Below are 19,063 nucleotides of genomic sequence, written 5' to 3'. Positions count from 1 at the left end.
GTGCTCTGGACTTGACATGATTCTATAAAACAGAAGTTGTTCTAGATGATGTGTCCTCAAACTATCTTCCCTAAAACGCTAGTGTTCTAGAGCTGGACAGAGGTGTCTTTCATTTAATAGAAATCAAGGATAGTATTTGTTTAATTTTGAATTTTCAGTCTCAGAGAATGTTGTTGACTCTTTGTTGCTGTTGTTGCCAGTCATTTTAGCCAGCGTGAGGATGTGACAAGTGAACAAGCGGCAAAAAAGTTGGTGGAAAACTTGGAAATACCTAATCTTCCTTCCTTTAACACTTCAAAAAATAATAATAATAAAGTAGGCTGGGTGCAGTGATTCATGCCTGTAATCCCAGCACTTTGGGAGGCCAAGGCGGGTGGATTACCTGAGGTCAGGAGTTCGAGACCAGCCTGGCCAACATGGTGAAACCCTGTCTCTACTAAAAATACAAAAAAATTAGCCAGGTGTGGTGGTGGACACCTGTAATCCCAGCTACACAGGAGGCTGAGGCAGAAGAGTCACTTGAACCCAAAAGGCAGAGGTTGCAGTGAGCTGAGATTACGCTACTGCACTCTAGCCTGGGCAATAAGAGCGAAACTCCATCTCAAAAAAAAAAAGAAAAAAAAAAGTAAAGTGAGGTTGGATATGATTGTTACTTGGCTCATTAGTGTAGTCATTTATACTGGAATCATCATGCAGGTCCAGTGTTCTTAGTTTGTGGGATGAGAAGCAGTGTAGAATTGTGGCTGAGCATGTGGGCTAGGCAGCCTCATGCCCAGGTTGCATCGTAGTTCCACTGCTTCCTAGCTCTGTTACCCTGGGCAAGTCATTTCGCCTCTCTCTGTCTCCATCCATCACCTGTAAAGTAGAGATAAAATGTACCTACTTCAAAAGTTATTGTGAGGATTAAATGAACCAATATGTGTGGTTAGTGTAATGTCGTCAAGATTCCTCCCTGTTGAAGCATATGCCAGAATTCCCTTCCTTTTTAGGGAACGTGTCTGGTTCATAACAAACGCTGTACATGTCAGCTATTAATATTTCATGGTGCTATGTCTTCAGGGTCCCTGTCATCCGAACATATTTCAGAACTGTGGGCCTAGAATTTCTCTTCTAATTCTGAAATTAGTTCTGTTATTCTACGCCATAGAATTTGATTTCCTATTATCTTTCTTCCCCCTTTTTATAACTCAATATCTTAAAGAAGATGTGTTTTCTCTATACACAGAGTGAAATCACTTATTTTTTTAGTTACCAAGTGGAATCTGATCTTAAGTATGAGTTTAGAAGGGTGTGTTTTCTGTTTCTTGACATACAGGTGTTTTGTGTTACGCACAATTTACCATTGTTTTCTATTTGTGTTTTGTTTTTGTTTTTTGAGACAGGGTCTCACTCTGTCACCCAGGCTGAAGTGTGGTGGCACGATCTCAGCTCACCGCAACCTCTGCCTCCCGGGTTCAAGTGATTCTTGTGTCTCAGCCTGCCGAGTAGCTGGGATTACAGGCACACACCACCACGCCTGGCTAATTTTTATTTTTTTTGTATTTTTAGTAGAGATAGGGTTTCACCATGTTGGCCAGGGTGGTCTTGAACTCCTGACCTCAAGTGATCCACCCACCTTGACCTCCCAAAGTGCTGGGATTACAGGCATGAGTCACTGTGCCAGGTCTTCCTATTCGTTAAATATCTAATATTCTTAGTTCTTTATCCTTATATATGAAGAAGGTAGAGCTCAGAGAGATTAAGCAAATTGCCAAAAGCTGCAAGTGGCAAATCCAAGCTTTGAAGCTAGGCTGTCTGATTCCAAAGAGGACTCTAACACAAATAGGTACAAATCCAGCCCAAGGCCTGTAGTATTTATGGTAACTCACTTAAACAAAGCCAAAGTATCATTTCTTTAAATGGAGACTAATTGCTATATAAATATTCTGAAGAATGCTCTTTTTATGCTTGGGTCAGCAAAAATCATCTTATAGCTAGTGCATATTCATTGAAAGAAAGGTGAAATGTTAATTTTTTTAAAACGAGCAATTGCTTATCAGGCCAGAGTCTCTGGGTCAGCCACTCCTTTTCCCCTAGAGGAATTGTACTGTCTGAACATATGTTTTTGCTAGCTCTGCAGCGGGGGAGTGTGTGGTAGCAGAGTGCCCAGCACCTTGCCATCCTCCTGGCACCTGCTATTTACACCCTACCCAGCCTTTTTTGCTGCCTTGAGGTTTTCCCACTGCCATGCAGCACAGAGCTAGCTGCTGTGTTAATTTTTTTTGTTGTTATGATTTGATTTTTTGCACTCATCTTTTGCTGTGTTTCTATATTGCAGTGTTGATGACTGCATCAGCACATATTGCTTAATTTTGGCCACATTTTCCCCCAGCAGGTTGCTAATTTGGGCTCCTGAGTCCTACATCCTGGGGGGTTCTGGATGTTGGCTTTAGCTGAGAAGGGCTTAGTGATGTTAGGAATGAGGCTGGTGGATAGTGAGGGGGTAGGATTGCGGGTTGGGCGGCAGGAGCTCAGGGTAATATCAGAGAGAGAACAACAGAAAAATTCTGCCTCCACCCCCTAATCTCTTCTGTGGAACCTGGTCCCTGTCTGTCTGGGCTGTTTCCAGGGCCCATCCACAACTCCCTCCCCAGATCGGCACTCACCCTCCTCCATTTTTGTCCTCACACTTTTTATGTTCATCTTGCAGGCTCCTCAGTCTCCCCATAGCTTCTTTCCGTGGCATGTCTAGACTTGGATTTCAGGGAGAGAGCCCGCAGTTTGTGCTAGTTAGTTCCTACTGAGCCAGAAAAGTTGATTTGTAAGTGCATTGTCTGGAATGTGGTACACTGCTTTCCTTATCAGGAATGACGTGGCTGGCATTAAGGTGCAAGGCCAGTACAGAAACCTTTGTTGCTTCTTAATGTGTCTGAGGTGAATAATGTACCAACAGTGCTGTGGAACTTAACCACTGTGTGTCACAACATTTGAAGTGAAATTGTATTTGTAGTTCAGCCTGGGATTCCAGATACTCATCTACCTTTGAAGGTGAATCTGGGCCTCTTCCTCCACCTCTGTGTGCAGGTGATGAAGACAGGAGCTCCTGCATCCTAAGTCCCTGGGAGTTCCGGATGTCGGCTTTAGCTGAGAAGGGCTTAGTGATGTTGGGGGCGGGGGAGGCTGGTGGATGGTGAGCGGGTGGGGCTGTCGGGTGACCGGCACGATGGGAACTCAGGGCTTCTAGGCGGGCAGGTGATGGTGGAGGCTGGCACACTGGGATACTCCATTGTCTGGTGCCTGCCCAGCCTTATCGCTGAACTAGTTGGAAAAGTAGAGGTTTATCCTTCCTTCCTACTTCCCCTCACTCTTCATCACTGTCACGCTCACCCTGCAAGTGTAGCCGTGGGGTGAGCTGCAAAGTGGGGTGTCATCTCTCCAACTAGATTGTGAGTTCTCTGGGAGCAGAGTTTCTTGCTCACCTTTTTCTCCCCAGTGCTTGCCACGTACTAAAAAACGTGTTTGACGTTCACCAAGCATGAAAAAAATTGCTACCCTTTCTTCAATGTTCATCATTGTTATGTGATCACAAATATTGCCATATTTTATTGAGTCTAAGATGTTGATGGTAAGATACACAGTGATTTTACACATTAGTAAGAAAAAAATCTTGCCAACTGTACTTCTGACACAAGTGGCTTTTTTGTTTGTTTTTTTTGTTTATTGAGATGGAGTCTCACTCTGTCACCCAGGCTGGAGTGCAGTGGCGTGACCTCGGCTCACTGCAAACTCCGCCTCCCCGGTTCAAGCAGTTCTGCCTCAGCCTCCCAAGTAGCTCGGATTACAGGCTCACGCCACCATGCCGGCTAATTTTTGTATTTTTTTTAGTAGAGACGGGGTTTTACCATGTTGGCCATGCTGGTCTCAAACTCCTGACCTCGTGATCCACCCGCCTCGACCTCCCAAAGTGCTGGGATTACAGGCATGAGCCACCGTGCCTGGTTTCACCAGTGCTTTCTGTCATTTAGTATTTTAATTATATACTTATTGAAAGAGCTCTTCTAGATTTGTTTAGACATTGATTTTTATCATCTCACTCTTTGGCCTACAAAAGAGTGAAAATATAAAGAGAAATAGATTGACTAAGATATTCCTAAAATTTCTCCAAGAGTCTGATTCTTCAGAATCTTTTTTGACTCAGAGTACTTGATGTGGGTGGTTTTCTACACAGTGTCATTCTCTGTGCCACCAAGAGCGTTGGTGATGTGGCGTTTCTTAAAAGAGGGCACACCACTGTCTCCAGGAATCTCCTCTAAGCATCTATTACCTGTTCTGCAAGTTTTAAACCTGCTGTTTTCTCACTCAACCGCAGGCCATTTTTTTTTTTCCTGTGAATCTCGGTAATAACAACACATCATGCAGCGTCATCCACATGGGCTGTGTCTTCTATACCCAGGTTCTGTAAGGGCCTCGGTGGTTAAGGTCATTTTTCCAGTGGTGGATATTTGCTTCTCTAATAAAATTTATGCCCCGCTACTGTTTCCATGTCTTTTGGTTTGAATACCAAGTTATCGTGTAATCTTTTTGAAGACATTTAAAGTGGCAGTTAGGCTAAGTATGTCAACAGTGCACATGACTCAGTCGAAGTGAGATCACACATGAGTGGGCAGTGACCCTATGTCCTGACTGCCACCTGGATGACAGTAACTGCAAGATGCCACTGATTGTAAACTAGATACCTATTCCAGAAATGTTAAAACATGGGGGGAAAGTGCTTTATAGACTTGATGAAATACATAACATGTAGTTAATTTTTACAGCAACCATGCAGGGCAGGTAATTTGGATTTATTTATTTATTTATTTATTTATTTATTTATTTAGACAGAGTCTTCCTCTTGTTGCCTAGGCTAGAGTGCAGTGGCTCAATCTCAGCTCACTGCAACACCGGCCTCCCAGGTTCAGTTGATTCTCCTGCCTCAGCCTCCCGAGCAGCTGGGATTACAGGTGCACGCCACCATGCCCAGCTAATTTTTGTATTTTTAGTAGAGATGGGGTTTCACCATGTTGGCCAGGCTGGTCTCGAACTCCTGACCTAAAGTGATCTGCCTGCCTAGGCCTCTCAAAGTGCTGGGATTACAGGTGTGAGCCGCCGCGCCCAGCTGGTAATTTGGACTTTTAAGTGAGGATACTGAGGATCAGAGTGTTTGGCTTACTAATGCCCCAACTAAGTACATGAAAGATTTGGGAGCTCAGAACCCGGATTTGTCTGATTGTAAAGTTCACACTTTAGACCCTGTACAACACTGTTCAGGAAAGAAACAACTAGACTAGAAGCTGCAAGAAGCCAGGGATTTTTTTTTTTTTTTTTTTTTTTTGGATAAACTTGTTTCTTAAGGACCTAGAACAGTGCCTGGCACATACCAAGTACTAATAAATACTTGTTGAATAAAGTCAATCATTAGAGAGAAAATAGAAATGCAACCATATCATTCTCTTCCTGGAAATGAAATCTCTAACTCTTTTGGGATAAGGGGAAAAGGACAGAAAATGGCTGCTGTTTTCTAGACAAGGTATAGTTGTGGCTGTCCGTTCCCTCGGGTCTGTAGGAGAGGCAAAAAGGTGAGGGGCGAAAGTCTATCCCTGGTTACCAGAGCCTGTCAGCACCTGCCGGCCAGGCAGCGGTATCATGGCTCCTGCTCCTGGGATTCTTCTACTGTCTCCCGTAAATCAAAATCAACAGGGCTGCAAACATTGTGGAGTTAAAAAGAAAATTAATAAAGGAAAATCAGTATGACAAGCCTTACTATCAAAGATATTCAGGTACAGGGAATGTATTGTTAGATTTCTTTTCTTTCTCCTTTTTTTTTTTCTTTGAGACAGTCTTGCTGTGTCACCCAGGCTGGAGTGCAGTGGCATGATCTGGGCTCTCTGCAACCTCTTCCTTTTGGGTTCAAGCAATTCTGTTGTCTCAGCCTCCTGACTTGCTGGGACTACAGGTGCACGCCACCAAGCCTGGCTAATTTTTGTATATTTAGTAGAGATGGGGTTTCACCATGTTGCCCAGGCTGGTCTTGAACTCCTGACCTCAAATGATCTGCCCACCTTGGCCTCCCAAAATGCTGGGATTATAGGTGTGAGCCACCTTGCCCAGCCAAATTGTTAGATTTTTAAAGGGTATAAAATGTTTTGAAAATTCTGAAGCTCTGTATGACTCGTTTGTGAAATGTGAAAATTGATATATTTAATCACCTACTGTGTACTAGACCTTGTGCCTAGAGTTGTTACATACATCATTTAACCCTGACAATAAAATTGTCTCCATTTTACATATGATAATCACTTTAACTTCACTAGTATCTTCCCTCAGAGATTCCAAAACATGGGGTACTAACACATAAAATGCAAGATACATTGTAAAGCAATGTTGTGTCCAAAGTTCTCATCATAGTGTCACATGTAATGGCAAAATATTAGAAATAACCTAAGCGTTTATGAATGCAAGATTAAAAATATGCAGCTATAATGAAGAATGAGGAATGTCTGTATATATATGGAACAATATGAAAGGTATGATATTACATGGGACAGCTGGGCGTGGTGGCTCAAGCCTGTAATCCCAGCACTTTGGGAGGCTGAGACGGGAGGATCACGAGGTCAGGAGATCGAGACCATCCTGGCTAACCCGGTGAAACCCCGTCTCTACTAAAAAAAAAAAAAAAAAAAAAAAAAAATTTAGCCAGGCGAGGTGGCGGCGCCTGTAGTCCCAGCTACTCGGGAGGCTGAGGCAGGAGAATGGCGTAAACCTGGGAGGTGGAGCTTGCAGTGAGCTGAGATCCGGCCACTGCACTCCAGCCTGGGCGACAGAGCGAGACTCCGTCTCAAAAAAAAAAAAATTAAAAAAAAAAAAAAAAGATATTACATGGGACAAACGAGATATAGAAGAAATGCTACCTTGATGGAATCAGTAGTATGCATCTATTTGTGGTTGGAGAGGGAGAGAGTATATATATGCTTGTGTGTATGTACACAAAATAATTTTTGGAAGAAAATACAATAAATTGATAATATAGGTTGCTTCTGAGGAACGGCTAGGGCATTCCAGGTAGGGCGATTGTCCACTGTATCCCTTTTTGTGCCTTTTGAATTTTGAGCCAGCTGCATTTACTACCTATTAAAAGAGATATAAATATAATTAAAATAGAAGAAATAAAGTATACCTTTCTAGACATGAAAACAAAGACAAAAAGATGCTCTGGGCTATGTGGGTTTTGTGAGGGCATGGACTGTACCTGCCGATCCCCGTAGCACCCCAGTGCCTAGCATAGTACACACCTGAGCATTTGTGCAATCAGTGAGCCAAGCTGAAGGAAACAAAACAACTCAAATTCCTCTATAGGGAGGACACCACATCTCTTCTGTGGTATCTCTGCTAAAAATACATATCCTGAATCTAACCATGAAGAAACATCAGACAAACTTAAATTGAGGAGCACTCTGAAAAATAAATGACCTGTGCATTTCATAAATGTCAAGGTCACGGCAGACCAAGAAAGAGCAGGGAACCGTTTGGGATTGAAGGAGACTGAAGGGCAGGACAGCTGAGTGTGCTGTGTGCAATACCGGCTTGCATCCCAGGCCAGGAGAAAAAATGTTGTATTCTTTTTAAAGGACGTTCATTAGAGTTGACAAAATTTGAATAAAGTCTGTGAATTAGGTAATAGGACTGTTTCCGTGTTAACATCCTCATTTCGATAACAGTACTGTGGTTATAAGAAAATCTTGTTTTTAAGAATTAGGCACTTAGGGCCTGGTGCTGTGGCTCACGCCTGTAATGCCAGCACTTTGGGAGGCCGAGGCGGGTGGATCACGAGGTCAGACCATCCTGGCTAACATGGTGAAACCCCGTCTCTACTAAAAATACAAAAAAAATTAGCCGGGCGTGGTGGCAGGTGCCTGTAGTCCCAGCTACTGGGGAGGCTGAGGCGGGAGAATGGCATGAACCTGGGAAGCGGAGCTTGCAGTGAGCCGAGATGGCGCCACTGCACTCCAGCCTGGGCGACAGAGCAAGCCTACGTCTCAGGGAAAAAAAGAAAAATAGAATTAGGCACTTAGAAATTTAGGGGGAAAGGGGCATTGTGTTGGCAACTTACTCTCAAATGGTTCAGGTGAAAAAAGGGAGAGAAAGAAAGAGAAAGAGGAAATAATAAAGTAAACACGGTAAAATGTTAACATTCAGGGAATTGGAGTGAAGAAATACAGGAATTCTTTGTACTATTTTGACAACTTTTATGTCTGAAGTTATTTCAAAATAAACAACTTTAAAAAAAAAGCTTCCTACATGGAACATGTTATGACTCCCTTCCTTCCTTCCTTCCTTTTTTTTTTTTTTTTAAAGCAAGGTCTCTCTGTGTTGCCCTTGTTGGCCTTGAACTGGGCTCAAGGGATCCTCCACCTCAGCCTCTTGAGTAGCTGCGCCACCACTCCTGGCTCTGATTTTGTAATTACTGAGCCTTTTATGTCCTTTTGTATGTCCTTTTGTACCATTTTGCCATTTTCTTCTTATAGATCTGTAGATGATTGGTGACATTTATTCCTTTCTTTCTTTTTTTTTTTTGAGACAGAATCTCACTCTGCCACCCATGCAGTACAGTGCCGTGATCTGGGCTCACTGTAACCTCCGCCTCCCGTGCTCAAGTGATCCTTCCACCTCAGACTCCCGAGAAGCTGGGACCACAGGTGCACACCACCACACCTGGATAATTTTTGTATTTTTTGTAGAGATGGGGTTTCACCTGGGGTTGCCCAGGCTGGTCTTGCCCTCCTGGCCTCAAGCAGTCTGTCGGCCTTGGCCTCCCAAAGTGCTGGGATTACAGGTGTGAACCACTGCACCCAGCCTATTCCTTTCTTAATACTTTTTGTTTCTTTAAATAATGGCTTTGTTGAGATATAATTTACATACCATATGAAACTCACCCTGAATATCTTTGTATATATTTTTAAATAGTACTGCTGTATGAGGAAGGTATGCTTAAAAAAAAAATCAACTTTATTAGGGTATAATTTAAATGTAATAAAATTCACATATCTTAACTTAATAGGTTGATGGCTTTTGACACACATATTCCTTATGTAACCACCACCCCAATTCAGATACAAGATGCAGAATATTCCCATTTTTCCATGAAGTTCCCTTGTGTTCCTTTCTTCTTACATTCACCTGTTGGTGGATGTGGCAGTCTTTCAAGTCCCCCCCAAATGGGGATTGGAAGAGTAGGGTGCATGCGGGGTGAATAAGTGTGGTGGGGGGCGCTGCATGGTGGGGATAAGAATGATCATGTTGAGGCGAAGCAGGAACAGGCACCTGGATGGCTCAGAAGATGGACATGGCATCCCCTGTTTTCCAGAGTTGGGCACAGACTTTGGAAGTTAGCGTACCTTCTCTTTTTTTCTTCTTTGGTCTTTATTCTGGCATTGTGGCTGCTGCCCTGTTAACACAGCGAATGCCAAGTGGACTTCTAAAATACTAACATTTTATCATCATCAAAAGGGAAGACTGACTACCTTAAAAAGCCTGTTTTGGGAAGGAATAAGACTTTGAGATGCAGATATTGTGCGTGTTGAAATTTAGTAAGGCTTTTTATTTGGCCGCTAATCACTCCAGCACTGACCATGTGAGAAAAAAAGTTTGTATTTGCATTCACCAAATTTTTTACACAGAAAATTGCCACTTTCCCCTCATCTTGAGACTTATTATTCTGCTGTTCATTTTGAAGTAAAGGTGGTATGGGAAGTTAGTGTCTACAAGGAAAGAGCCTGCTTTTGGCATCTGAGAAACTCATTCTCCTCACGAGAACTAAGATTACCTTCAGTATTTTTAATGAGGATTGCATTATACAAACATGCACACATGTATGTATACACAAATATATATGCAAAATATATAATTTTATAAGATATTATACACACACACCCCCAATGAGTGTTTAGAACATAGCAAGCATGCAATACATTATATTATTATATTTTTAAATTTCTTTTTATTAAATAGAGATGCGGTCTCGCCATGTTGACCAGGCTGGTTTCAAACTCCCTGCCTCAAGCGATCCTCCTATCTTGGCCTCTCAAAGAGCTGGAATTGGCCGAGAGTGGTGGCTCATGCATGTAATCCCAGCACTTTGGGAGACCAAGGCAGGTGGATTACTTGAGCTCAGGAGTTTGAGACCAGCCTGGCCAACATGGTGAAAATACATCTCTACTAAAAATACAAAAAATTAGCTAGGCATGGTTGCTCATGCCTGTAGTCCAAGCTACTCAGGAGGCTGAGGCAGGAGAATCGCTTAAACCTGGGAGGGGGAGGTTGCAGTGAACCTAGATCGTGGCACTGCACTCCAGCCTGGGCAGCAGAGCGAGACTCCATCTCAAAAACAAAACCAACTCCCCCCACCCCCCCAAAAGAAAAAAACCCAAAGAGCTGCAATTACAGGCGTGAGTCACTGTACCTGGCCTATATTATTATCACAAATAATATCTTCATTTTTACGTTTTTTGCCCAGGTGTGTTGCTTTATGACAAATCTTTCTTTTACTCTTTGTGGTTGAAATTATAATCTATTAGCCGGGTGCGGTGGCTCACGCCTGTAATCCCAGCACTTTGGGAGGCCAAGGCGGGTGGATCATGAGGTCAGGAGATCAAGACCATCCTGGCTAACATGGTGAAACCCCGTCTCTACTAAAAATACAAAAAAATTAGCCAGGCGTGGTGGTGCGTGCCTGTAGTCCCAGCTACTCGGAGGCTGAGGCAGGAGAATGGCGTGAACCCAGGAGGTGGAGCTTGCAGTGAGCCAAGATGGTGCCACTGCACTCCAGCCTGGGCGACAAAGCAAGACTCCGTCTCAAAAAAAAAAAAAGGAAAAAAAAAAAGAAATTGTAATCTATTGAAATGTATTTATCTACTGAAAGTCTTGGTTCCTTTTCTGTGTTTTCTCAGGCTCACTGCAGACAGACCTTTCTGTCCTTCATGAACACACGTGTGGTAGACAGATGACTGTCCTGCACCCCGTGCTGCTCTAGGTGTGCTAGACGTGGAGCTGTCCAGTTGGGAGAAGATGGATTCCAAAGATGAAAGCTCGCACGTGTGGCCGACGTCTGCAGAGCATGAACAGAATGCTGCACAGGTGAAGACTGGTCTTTTCCAGCTTGGTATTGAGAGGTTTTCAGCTGGACACAGTTTGCTGACTATCTAGTAGTGACTGGTTGGGAGGAGCCAACATGAAGAACTCGTACCCAGGGAATAGGGACTGTTTTGGCACCTTGAATGCTCCATCGACGTGGCTCACTGTGAGTTAGGAGAGCTAGACCACCACCTGTAGGCTTCTCTGCCTTGTCTGCAATTTACTGTCATAGTCTGTTTTACTACCCTGTTTTGTTTATGTTATTGGTGCTGAAAACCTCAAACTATAGTTTGTTTCTTTTATGTTATCCATAGGAGTTTGGTCCTTTGTGTGTAATGAGTACAGGTATATCTATAAAGTGAGTGGCCCTTTCTTTTCTTTTTAAATTCAGAATATAAACCTCTAAGTGAAAGTTGTTCCATTATGAGTCAGCCACTTTAGAAGTCAGTCACTTGATCAAATGCTGCTGTTATCCTTTCAGATTGCTGCTAGAACCAGCCACGTTATTCTGACTGTTCTTAGTGATGGCAAATCTCTGCATTTTTGGTATGGAATTGAATTTTGGGATGATTAGCAGTCATATGGAGCTATGTTTTATATGTGACCAAAGCATAAAACTTAATTTTTAAACATTATAGTAAACATACAAATTTAATGTTTCATTAAATTACATAACCATAGTACCGTATCAAAATCAAGAAGTTACACTGAAACATTTAAGTATGCAGATTCTATTTAATTTAAGCAATATAATAAATATACAATCAATAAAATTGGTCATCTGGTATGATTAAAAAGTCTCAGTATGGGCCAAATATGGTGGTTCATGCCTTTCCCAGCAGTTTAGGGGGCCAAGGCAGGAGGATCAATGCAGGCCAGGAGTTCAAGACCAGCCTGGGCAACAAAGCGAGGCCCTGACTCTACAAAAAAAAAAAAATTGGCTGGACATGGTGGTGCATGCCTGTAGTGGTGCAGTCATGTCTCCAGGAGGTGGAGGCTGCAGTGAACCATGACTGCACCACTACACTCTAGCTTGGGTGACAGAATGAGACCCTGTCTCTAAAAATAAAAATAAATGAAGTCTTAGTCTGATTACTTAAAAAAGTTCCACCAATGTTTTCAGCAGAGTATATGATAATTCTGTTTTGTTTCTCCTGGAAATCATTTTGAGGTCACTTCCATGCAGCTATATATTTTGGTATATTTTATTTGTAAACAAAATTGTAGTTCACTAAAAAGCAAAACAAAAGAAAATCTAGTTGTGACACTGCATGACCAGGGCCCTGTCTGTGGGTAACCAGATAGTAGATAGCCAAGGTCAGGGTCCCTGTGGCACTCCTTCCTCCCAATTGGTTCTTCCGCCAGCTGGGAATTCTGATTTAATGAGTGATGAAGACCGAGCGGAAAAGCTTAGATAACTTGTCTGGAGGAAACGTGTTTTCCCTTCTTAAGCACTGAAACTAGTTCAAGGCTTTGATGTTAATGAACAAATCTAAAGTCACAAAATTGTCTTATAGCAATTAAGCCTGCTCAAATATGAGCCTAATTTTTCCAATAGACAAACTTTATCTTCCCAGACAAATCAAATTTATGTAGAAGCCAGACTAATCATTTAGTGTAGAGGTAGAAGTTTGTTGTATTTCTGTGGTGTTTGATTACATTTTGTCTCTTAGGTTTCCTTCTGGGGATTAAATTAGTTTATATTATCTTTGGGATCTACAATCCTTCACTAGAGAAAACGGACATAAAAAAGTTAGGCCCAAAGCCAAGGCAGTATAAGAGCAAGGATTCCACCCTAAGAGTGCCTGACTTCAATAGCAACACATAAATTATTTCTCTCCCAAATGTGTGCTTTGGCCATCTGCTTCCAGACCTCCAATATCAGGCATCAGGCCATGTGCCAAGCTCAGGCCTTCAAGAATTCAATCCTCCAAAGCTGACCACTCAGAAAATATTTTACAAAACTCGATTTCTGCTTTAGTTCTTTAGGTCTTGGGAGAAAATTATTTACCCTGGTAACAGCTGAAATAGTTGTCCAGAACGCCTTGAAAGTACTTTATTAGAATTTTCTGTGTCTTCATCTACCTGGCAAGGAAGAGTTCTATTCCATTCAATGATTCAGCAAGCATTTACTGATATACCTCCAGTATGTCCTTTGTGTATGAAACAACTTGCGGGAAAGAAAGTGACTATTTTATTTTATTTTTATTGTTATTTTATTATTTTATTTTATTTATCTTTGAGACGGAGTTTCATTCTTCTTACCCAGTCTGGAGTGCAGTGGCGCAATCTCGGCTCACTGCAACCTCCACCTCCTGAATTCAAGCAATTCTCCTGTCAGCCTCCCGAGTAGCTGGGATTACAGGTGCCCCCCACCACGCCCAGCTAATTTTTGTATTTTTTTTTAGTAGAGATGGGGTTTCACCATGTTGGCCAGGCTGGTCCTGAACTCCTGACCTCAGGTAATCCACACACCTCAGCTTCCCAAAGTGCTGGGGTTACAGGTGTGAGCCACCACATCTGGCCAAAAATGACCTTATTTTAACGTGTCTGCTGAAAGACACTATTAGTTATAAAATAGAATTCTTATGATGTGTTGAGAGCAATTGGCTTTTGAGTCTTGACATATTTTTTCACACCACGGAGTAACTTGTATGTTTTATTCTGGTAGTGTTGTCAAGCAGGAATCTTCAGTGTCGTTTCCAGAATCAATTAACCACATCCTTATCACTCCCCAAAAGAGTTATCTGCATTGGACATTTGAGGCAAAGGGGAATTTAAGTCGGTTGCCTAACAGTTAGGAGTAAATCAACGACAGGGTCCTTGGATCCTCCCCAGTCATCAGCTTGGTGTAGACGAAGGTGTGTGCATCCCCATTCTCCTTTCATTGGGGATATTTTAGAATCCCAGGTGGGCTTGTCGATCTCTTACCTTCATGAGACTGATTTTGTTCTTCTTCCTTTACTCCTTTTTATGCCAGGTGCACTTTGTTCCAGACACTGGAACGGTGGCTCAGATCGTCTATGCCGATGACCAGGTTCGCCCACCCCAGCAGGTGGTGTACACGGCAGATGGTGCCTCCTACACGTCAGTGGATGGTCCAGAGCACACGCTGGTATACATCCACCCAGTGGAAGCTGCGCAGGCATGTGAAGGATTATTTGTTTATAATTTGTTAATTAACTAATTAACCGATTACTTGTGTTTACCTTCTGTCAGTCATTGTGCTAGCTACTGGTGATGCAGAACGTATTCAGATAAGATTTGTGCTGTCAGCTGGACGCGGTGGCTCATGCCTGTAATCCCAGCACTTTGGGAGGCTGAGGCGGGTGAATCACAAGATCAGGAGTTCAAGACCAGCCTGGCCAAGATGGTGAAACCCTGTCTCTCCTAAATATACAAAAAAGTAGCCAGGCGTGGTGGTGGGCACCTATAATCCCAGCTACTTGGGAGGCTGAGGCAGAGAATTGCTTGAACCTGGGAGGCAGAGGTTGCAGTGAGCCGAGATCATGCCACTGCACTGCAACCTGGGTGACAGGGCGAGACTCTGTCTCAAAAAAAAGAAAAGATCTATGCTCTCAAGGAGCTTGGCAGAGGAAGATGTGATTTACTTCTCGACACTAAATGCAATAAGGAGTTAGAGCGTGGGTTTGTATATAGCTCTTCTCTCCAGTTGACTAGGTTATGAATTTATTATTCCTAAGTATCAAGAACCAGGCTCTGTGAAAACATACAGATTATTTCAGCTAAATGTGTAAGAAAGGGTCCTGCTAAGCTTATTAGCTACCACTTCTTAATAACTTACTGATTTGCAAGGCTGTACTAGAAGCAAAGATGTTTACTGGTAAAAGCTATACAATTATAGCTGCTTTTATGTTATTTTTTGCCAGTGACTTGCAGTATAGCTTCCAAATGAGTGACAACAATATCCCCCAACATATAAATGTTAATTTACATTGTTAGCACTTTACAATGTATAAAGTACTTTGAAACGTGTATCTTTAACATCTAAATTCCATGCTTTTATAGTAGCATCTTGGTAATAAAAATGTGTCCTCATTTGATATTTAATAAAGAGGCTCAGATCATTCCCAAAAAGAAATGAGGCCTGCCTAATCAGTGCCTTTCAAATCTACGTAAGTATGAAATCACTGAAGACTTAGTGGTACTTTTGGAATACCCCTGCCTATATTAAAATAAGATTAGTTTATGTAAGAATGTCCTGTGACCAACTTTTAGTTTATACCAATGTTACTAAATGTCTGAATTTGGATAATTTTTATTTTATTTACTTATTTTTAATTTTTTTGAGACAGAGTCTTGCTCTGTTTCCTAGGCTGGAGTGCAGTGGCACAATCTTAGCTCATTGCAACCTCCACCTCCCTGGTTCAAGTGATTCTCCTGTCTCAGCCTCCCAAGCAACTGGGATTACAGGCACCCACCACCATAACCAACTAATTTTTGTATTTTTAGTAGAGATGGGGTTTCGCCGTTTTGGCCAGGCTGGTCTCGAACTCCTGACCTCAGGCGATCTGCCTGCCTCAGCCTCCCAAAGTGCTGGGATTACAGGCATGAGTCACCAAACCCAGCCAGATTTTTAGAAACGTTAGAAGAAAGGACATTTTGACATTTTTCTGGATTAGAGATAGTAACCGTGGTGCCCTGGCTACAATAGTTTCAAAGAATTTTCTCTAGTTAGCTTTGCTGCATCATGACCCAACTTAGTTTATGATGATGATTTTTTTTTTTTTAAATTATGACTTTATTGACTATCCAATAAAGAACTCATGGAACATTAAGTTCAATTTACTTTCCTTCTATTTCTCTTCTGATAATAAACATGCACTTACGTTTGAAATGGCTGTAATCCTTGGGAACGTAATCCTCTTCTGGATGCTTGTCTATCTCCATCCATTTTCATTTAATCAATCACAAGGCTACGCCTGTGAGGGGTGTTATGTGTGAACCTATGAACGCTTGTTCATGTCATTCTCTTTTGTTTTCACGAGATGCCTTTTTAATTAACTGTGACATTCAGCCTCAAGAGAGGCTTTGCTTAGGAGTGAAATTGTGAAGTATGTTAGCCATTGGGATGGTTAGCTTCTACAATCTCTTTGGAGCCATCTGAATGAAAGGCTTTAGCTAAATTTAAGATTACTATCTTTATTTTCTGTATTAATGAAAGATTATTACTAGCTAAAATGGGAGTTAGCTTTTCTAAAAACTGTTGCTTAGCAGTAGGATAATTTTGCTGTGTAGGCAGGCTATCCAAAGAGCTACTGATAAGTTTTTGTTTGTTTGTTTGTTTAGACTCTGTTTACAGACCCAGGCCAGGTAGCTTATGTCCAGCAGGATGCTACAGCTCAGCAGGTAATGAATTGTCTTTTTCTTGTTTGGGGATAACACCGTGAATGCTACTGTGCCTGGAATGCCCCCATGCCTTCACACTGCACCATCTCTGGATGTTTGTTTCTTATGTACTAAGAATGTTCTCCAGCTCCTTCAATGAAAACAAAGCAAAATGTAACATAATATTAACATATTTCAATAAGTATATACTGGAATGATCTGGTAATAGAAAGTGATTTGTCAGATAAATTTTTAAAAATAAGCATATAAACAGGGTATTGGTTCAAGAACCAAGGAATAATCATGAGGTTTAAAAGTGTCTCCCTTTTTGGAAATTGATATAGCTTTTGTGCTTGCTCTATTTTTAAATACTGAAAAAAAGATTCTTGCTTAAATTACATATAAATGTGGTTCCAGTTTTCCTCGTGCCAGCTTCTAAAAAGTTGAGTTCTTCTTGGTTTTCTTTTAAAGCACTTCTTTCCCATTACCTTCATTCTTCATATATCCTACTTGGCTTTGATGACTTCCTCCTTATTTTTTGCAAGAATGTGAAAGTGATGAAGAAGGTGTGGGAGCAGCTGGGCACAGAGGCTCCTGCCTGTAATCCCAGCACTTTCGGAGGCTGAGGTGGGAGAATCATTTGAGACCAGACTGGGCAATAGAGAGAGACCCCATCTCTGCAAAATTTTAAAAATTAGCCAGATGCGGTGGTGTACACCTGTGGTTCCAGCTACTTGGGGGGCTAAGGTGGGAGGATCCTTTAAACCCAGAAGTCTGAGGCTGCAGTGAGCTTTGATTACACTACTGCACTCCAGCCTGGGTGGCAGAGTAAGACCCTGTCTCAAAAACTAAACAAACAAAAACCAAATAGGTTTACTTTCATGTCAGGTAGTGTGACTGTAATTTGTCTGTATTACTGAGTGCCATGACTGATTAATAATTAAATTATTCTCATTAAGAAGCACTTTCTGGCCAGGTGTGGTGGCTCACATGTGTAATCCCAGCACTTTTGGAGGCTAAGGCAGGTGGATCACTTGCGGTCAGGAGTTCAAGACCAGCTTGGCCAACATGGCGAAACCCCGTCTCTAGTAAAAATACAAAAAACTTAGCCGGGCGTGGTGGCGTGCACCTGTAATCCCAGTTAATTTGGGAGGCCGAGGCACAAGAATCACTTCAACCTGGGAGGTGGAGGTTGCAGTGAGCCAAGATTGTGCCACTGCACTCCAGCCTGGGCGATAAAGCAAGACTCCATCTCAAAAAAAAAAAAAAAATTAATTAATTAATTAATTAATTAAAATTTAAAAGAAGAAGCACTTTCTGCTTTTTTATTTCTTGGTAGAAGATTTGTATGCTTCTGTTTCAAAATTTAGAAAATGAACACTAATTGTATTAATATCATCTGAAATATAGGGAGGGTTGTTAGGAGCCTTTGTTATGTCAGTTGGGGTTAAATTCATTCATGGGCCGGGCGCGGTGGCTCAAGCCTGTAATCCCAGCACTTTGGGAGGCCGAGACGGGCGGATCACGAGGTCAGGAGATCGAGACCATCCTGGCTAACACGGTGAAACCCCGTCTCTACTAAAAAATACAAAAAAACTAGCTGGGCGAGGTGGCGGGCACCTGTAGTCCCAGCTATTCGGGAGGCTGAGGCAGGAGAATGGCATAAACCCCGGAGGCGGAGCTTGCAGTGAGCTGAGATCCGGCCACTGCACTCCAGTCTGGGTGACAGAGCCAGACTCTGTCTCAAAAAAAAAAAAAAAAAAAAAAAATTCATTCATGACTGGCAGTGAATGGCAATGTAGTGGGGGTCTTTGAACTTAAATGAGAACTGTTATTTATTTTAATAATTTTTTGTAATAATTAGGTATATTCTTGACCCAAACCAACCTCATTTCTGTACTTATTGATTCCAACAGGGATGCTACATTGATTCCATCAAACAAGCAATGAAATATATATATATATATATGTGTATGTGTGTGTGTGTGTATATATATATATATATGGATATACTATTATATATATTCTTCATTTATTATTTTACATGTAGATTATTTCCTTTTTTTCTTATTTTGCTACTATAAAGAACGCTGTCGTGAATATCATATCAGATTATTTCCTTAGGATAAATACCCCAAAGAGAAATGGTAGAAACAGAAGATATTTGTTTGTTTGTTTTTTTTTTTTTAGATGGAGTCTCGCTCTGTTGCCCAGGCTGGAGTGCAGTGGCCGGATCTCAGCTCACTGCAAGCTCTGCCTCCCGGGTTTACACCATTCTCCTGCCTCAGCCTCCTGAGTAGCTGGGACTACAGGCGCCCGCCACCTCGCCCAGCTAGTTTTTTGTATTTTTTAGTAGAGACGGGGTTTCACCGTGTTAGGCAGGATGGTCTCAATCTCCTGACCTCGTGATCCGCCCGTCTCGGCCTCCCAAAGTGCTGGGATTACAGGCTTGAGCCACTGCGCCTGGCCAGATATTTGTATTTTAAGTTAAGAACCAAGCTTTTTGTAAAAGTGGAAAAAGATACAAATATAAAAACCAAACCAATGAAATAAAAACCCAGAATTC

At 42.0% G+C, this 19,063-nt stretch overlaps 1 protein-coding gene across 5 annotated transcripts in view; it reads left to right on the top strand.

The window, feature by feature from the left end:
- PRDM10 (PR/SET domain 10) overlaps positions 1-19,063 on the top strand; it is a 102,801-nt gene that overhangs the window by 29,317 nt on the left and 54,421 nt on the right. For all 5 annotated transcript variants that reach the window (XR_003307691.1, XM_026450443.1, XM_026450440.1 and 2 more), the window contains exons 2-4: positions 10,965-11,151; positions 14,129-14,293; positions 16,459-16,518. Coding sequence is in view for 4 of the 5 variants with exons in the window: in XM_026450443.1 (XP_026306228.1) it covers positions 11,083-11,151; positions 14,129-14,293; positions 16,459-16,518 (294 nt within the window). In the remaining variant the exon portion in view is untranslated. The remainder of the gene's footprint in view (positions 1-10,964; positions 11,152-14,128; positions 14,294-16,458; positions 16,519-19,063) is intronic.

Source organism: Piliocolobus tephrosceles, chromosome 13 (assembly GCF_002776525.5).
Source record: "Piliocolobus tephrosceles isolate RC106 chromosome 13, ASM277652v3, whole genome shotgun sequence".
Taxonomy (NCBI): Eukaryota; Metazoa; Chordata; class Mammalia; order Primates; family Cercopithecidae; genus Piliocolobus; species Piliocolobus tephrosceles.
The sequence above is the reverse complement of the archived record's forward strand: the minus strand, read 5'-3'. Positions and strand labels throughout refer to the sequence as shown.